Source organism: Sinohyriopsis cumingii, chromosome 14 (genome assembly GCF_028554795.1).
Source record: "Sinohyriopsis cumingii isolate HCF-2022 chromosome 14, ASM2855479v2, whole genome shotgun sequence".
In the NCBI taxonomy this organism is placed as follows: Eukaryota; Metazoa; Mollusca; class Bivalvia; order Unionida; family Unionidae; genus Sinohyriopsis; species Sinohyriopsis cumingii.
In genome coordinates, this window is record NC_142974.1 from 85,898,854 (window position 1) to 85,902,895 (window position 4,042).

Consider the following 4,042-nt stretch of genomic DNA (forward strand, 5'->3'; position numbering starts at 1 on the left):
TAGGAGCCTGGACAAACGAATACGCCGACGACAAGATTCTAAGTTTTGCTCGTGGCAGTCCTAAAAATTACGGCTACGAATACTGGGACCAAAAAGGAGAAGTGCACACGGAGTGTAAAGTGAAAGGATTGACTCTCAGTTATATCACCAGTTGATTGGTGAACTTTGGGGTATTGAAAGAAGCCTTGCAGTCTGGACAGGATGGAAACTTTAAAGTGACCACCTACGAACCGAAAAAGATTGTACTTTTACCCACTCACCAAATCGTCAGTTGACCCTTGGAAAAGCTATATCAAATCGTGTACCTGAAGCGATTGCGGCTTCCCAACCACCTTACTTTGCCGTACGGTCACACCTATTTGTTTATGTTCTAACGCTTTGACAATCTACGTGCAACCAGTGAAACTCCCAGACCACGAAATGTTACCTTATGGACATGCTGATATCACCCAGTATAAAAAGGGACGACTTCCAAGAACGACACTTCCTTGCGAGGACAAGCGACGAGAAAGATGAATAACTCTACTTAGAAGAAAAAAGAGAAGGAACAAACATCATTGACCTCGTTCACCACCATACCGTCACAGCAAGGTGCGTTCAAGAAGGGAAAAGATTCAGTAGACCTAAATAAGTATTTTAGCATCCAAATGACTCAGACTGCGATCTCGAGAAAATTTAGAACGACAAGCTACACCTACACGGTGAAATTTAAAGACTTCGTGTCTGACGTTCCCGCCGAGGAAGTAGTCGGTTTCATGACGGACCTACTTGACTCACTGTTTGAGGAACTCAAATGTCATTGCCAAGTCAAAGATCGAGGTCGTTTGATCCTATCTATGTATCACGACTGTTTAAACTCGCCTGTATGTCTCGGATTTAGCACACCTGTATAAATAGCTTCTTCCAAACTTTTGACGGCTATTTAAGACGTGCAGTCGATGAGAGAAAAAATATTGACATCACCGATGGAAAGTGACTATACACGTTGCATTTGTTGTACCTCCATGGGAAGAAGACGACGGCTGCGCTTGATCTGCATACCGATAAATGTACCTAGCAAGATGGAATTAACAGCAGATTCACGAATGAAAGGGAGTAGGTGATGGGAAAGATCTATGCTGGGATACATGTGGTAGCTAAACAGATTTTAAACAACGTATGTGAGGGATATAGAGAGAAACATGAACTTTGTCCAATTTGATTGTTTGTTACTTGTTTTCTTTTATTTTTTCTTATAAATGAACATTTAATGTAAATACGTTGGATATGAAGTGATTTTTAGAAAGGTGTGAACCTTAATTTTAAAAAGTAGCTTAATAGAACAAAGAACTAAATAACTGGTAAATAGGTTTGTTTCATGTCGAAATGTTAATGTATTAAATTGATAGTGCTTAAACCAAAACACAAGCCAGAGAGCCCATGTGTATACTTGAATAAATGTTTTGTAACTATACAATATATTTTTCTTTTTCGAGTCTCTATTATATCCGTGAGTTTTTCTTTAGAACATTTATGTCTTCTTTTCTGTGTGTTTGCTTGTGTATTTGTTTGTTTCTGTATGTCTAAGTTTGTCCCTATCAACCCTTTGTCCCTACAAACACATATCACCGTATAAAAGGTGTTGACCCTATTAACCCCATAACGCAATCGAATGGTCAACTTCTAGTGATGTCCAGCTGACATTCCCATGTTAAATTCCCATTGATGCCAAAGTGCAAACCCCATATTTTAACGTTTAGGTCAAATTTGCACTAAAGTGCCCCCCATATACTACTTACACCATCCCTCTTTAGATGTGCGCTGAACCCTTCCCCCAATGGATGTCTTCGTCTTCTTCGGGTGGTGACCCATTGTATGCTTTTAGAGGCGAAGTCTTATTTGTTTTTTTTTTAAATTAATTTTTTTTAGTTTTTTTAATTTTATATTTTTAATTTTTTTTTTTGTTTATTTTAAATATCTTATCGTGATTCTACTTTTTCTTCAACCTAAATGTAATGGATTGAATAAAACCAGGTTTTGCTACCAACCAGAAGAAGATAATTGTTTACTTTGGGGGCTGGAAGTACTTTTCTAACTGACATTCTCCCGCCCCTCAGAAAATTAAATGTTCAGTCACTTTACAAGATGTTTGTTTAATCGATACTGGAAGTCCAACAGAACATTAGTAGTCGACGTTGGAGTGAAAGTAACATTCAAAGGCGAAACGTGTTTTGGAAATCATGTTTAATTCGAAAGTACATATAAGATCACAAAGCGGCGAGAAAACAATCAAATGTGAGGAATGTGGGAAAGAGTTCACCAGGAGTTATGGTCTAACGGTACATAGAAGGATTCATAGTGGAGAAAAACCATTCAAATGTGAAAAATGTGGTAAAACGTTTAGTAAAACCCAGTACTTGATGTTACACTTAAGAATGCATAGTGGAGTAAAACCATACAAGTGTGAAGAATGTGGTAGATTGTTTACTCAGGTTTCAAACCTTAAGGCACACTTAAGAATACACGGTGGTGAAGCACAATACAAATGTGAAGAATGTGGGAAAGAGTTCATATCTCTGACAAATCTCAAGACACATTTAAGAATACACAGTGGAGATAAACCATACAAATGTGTATTGTGTGGTAAAGTGTTTACTCGTGCTTACACCTTGAAGACACATTTACGAATACACAGTGGAGAAAAACCTTACAGATGTCACGAATGTGGGAGAGAGTTTACTCAAGGTCAGAACTTGAAGCAACATTCAAAGAGTCATTTGGGTGAAAAACCATACAAATGTGATATTTGTGGAAAAAAGTATGGCTTTTTCCAGAGCTTGAAGAAACATTTAAAAGTACATAGTAACTAAAACTTGTGTGAACCCATTGCTGCACATCAAGTCGGATGTTGACTGCCTACTTTTGATGGGATTTATCCATTAAGTCGGTAGTTTGGCATCTTTTTTGAGTTTACTTTTTGTGCTTATAAAAATGTTCTGTTCAGTGGGAAATTTGATATGGACACGGGGGTGTGGGTGGGGGGAGTGTCCTGCATATAATTTGTAAAAGTAATTAATCATGCAAAAATAATGAAAAATTGCATAAAATTTACAGTATTCATATATATAATACAGAGGTCTCGCTCGGATTTTAAAACTAGGAGTCCAGGACTCCCATTTTGGTAAAAATAGGAGTCCCACTATCAAAAGTTGCAGTCCCTTCTTTCCTACAGAATCAACACAGACGTGTGTGCATTTATTTTTAGATGGAGAGGTTTTCGTAATGTAATCACTCACTTTAATATAGTTTCATTACAACAGTCCATTGGCAGGATCGCAAATTTATGGTTGATTTATTTGTCTACGTCCTTGTAGTAATTTTAGGAATTGGTTAAATAGTATCTGATCTGCTGTTATTTCCCGTATTTTCGCAAATACGTGTCAAGTCGGAAAACAGCTTAGACCTTAAAGCGCATCTCGCGAATTCCACAACATAGCATTGTCCCGTACGTTTCTGACCTACACAATTTGCATTTGAAAGTTAAATTTTTAATAAAATAATACCTTGGCTTTGCTTTCAATGATTTGTATATTTTTCTGAAAATATTTGCCCGATGATTTACGAAAACAGACAATCTAATAAATTGGTACGTCCCAGACTTAGCGAAGTCCGCTATTATTTCCCGTTAGGCCTACTGGTTCACTTACAGTTTCAAACTAATTTTATGACGAAATAGTGTACAAGAGGCAGTTAAGATATATCCAGATCACCGATTCTGTTCTTAAAACGCAAGTTTGTATGTTTTATCATCAAAGGATATCATGCAGGTAATTGATACTTACTACCTTACTCTGAAAAGGTTAATGGTCAAGCAGCTATCAAAACATATGCTTATGAATGGGCAAGAGTTTGTTTGTCAGTGTAATTCATATCAAAACTAGGCATAGCTGCTAATGTCTTGATGAATACATTTCACTACAACACTATATCTAACATGGCTAAGGCGAAGGACATTTAAAAAAATTATGATCAGTCAATGTACCTCTTAAATAGCACTTGTTCG

The 4,042-nt window shown here is 37.0% G+C and overlaps 1 protein-coding gene across 1 annotated transcript; it reads left to right on the forward strand.

The window, feature by feature from the left end:
- The first annotated feature begins 1,987 nt into the window (after window positions 1–1,987).
- On the forward strand, window positions 1,988–3,548 carry LOC149784298 (uncharacterized). The gene has a single exon (XM_089932314.1). The coding sequence runs from the start codon at window positions 2,220–2,222 to the stop codon at window positions 2,847–2,849; it is 630 nt and encodes a 209-aa protein (XP_089788440.1). The 5' UTR covers window positions 1,988–2,219; the 3' UTR covers window positions 2,850–3,548.
- Window positions 3,549–4,042: the final 494 nt, after the last annotated feature.

What these genes read in the sequence shown, in the direction of transcription:
- LOC149784298 (XM_089932314.1), top strand. Translation starts at nt 2,220, where the DNA reads ATGTTTAATTCGAAAGTACATATAAGATCACAAAGCGGCGAGAAAACA.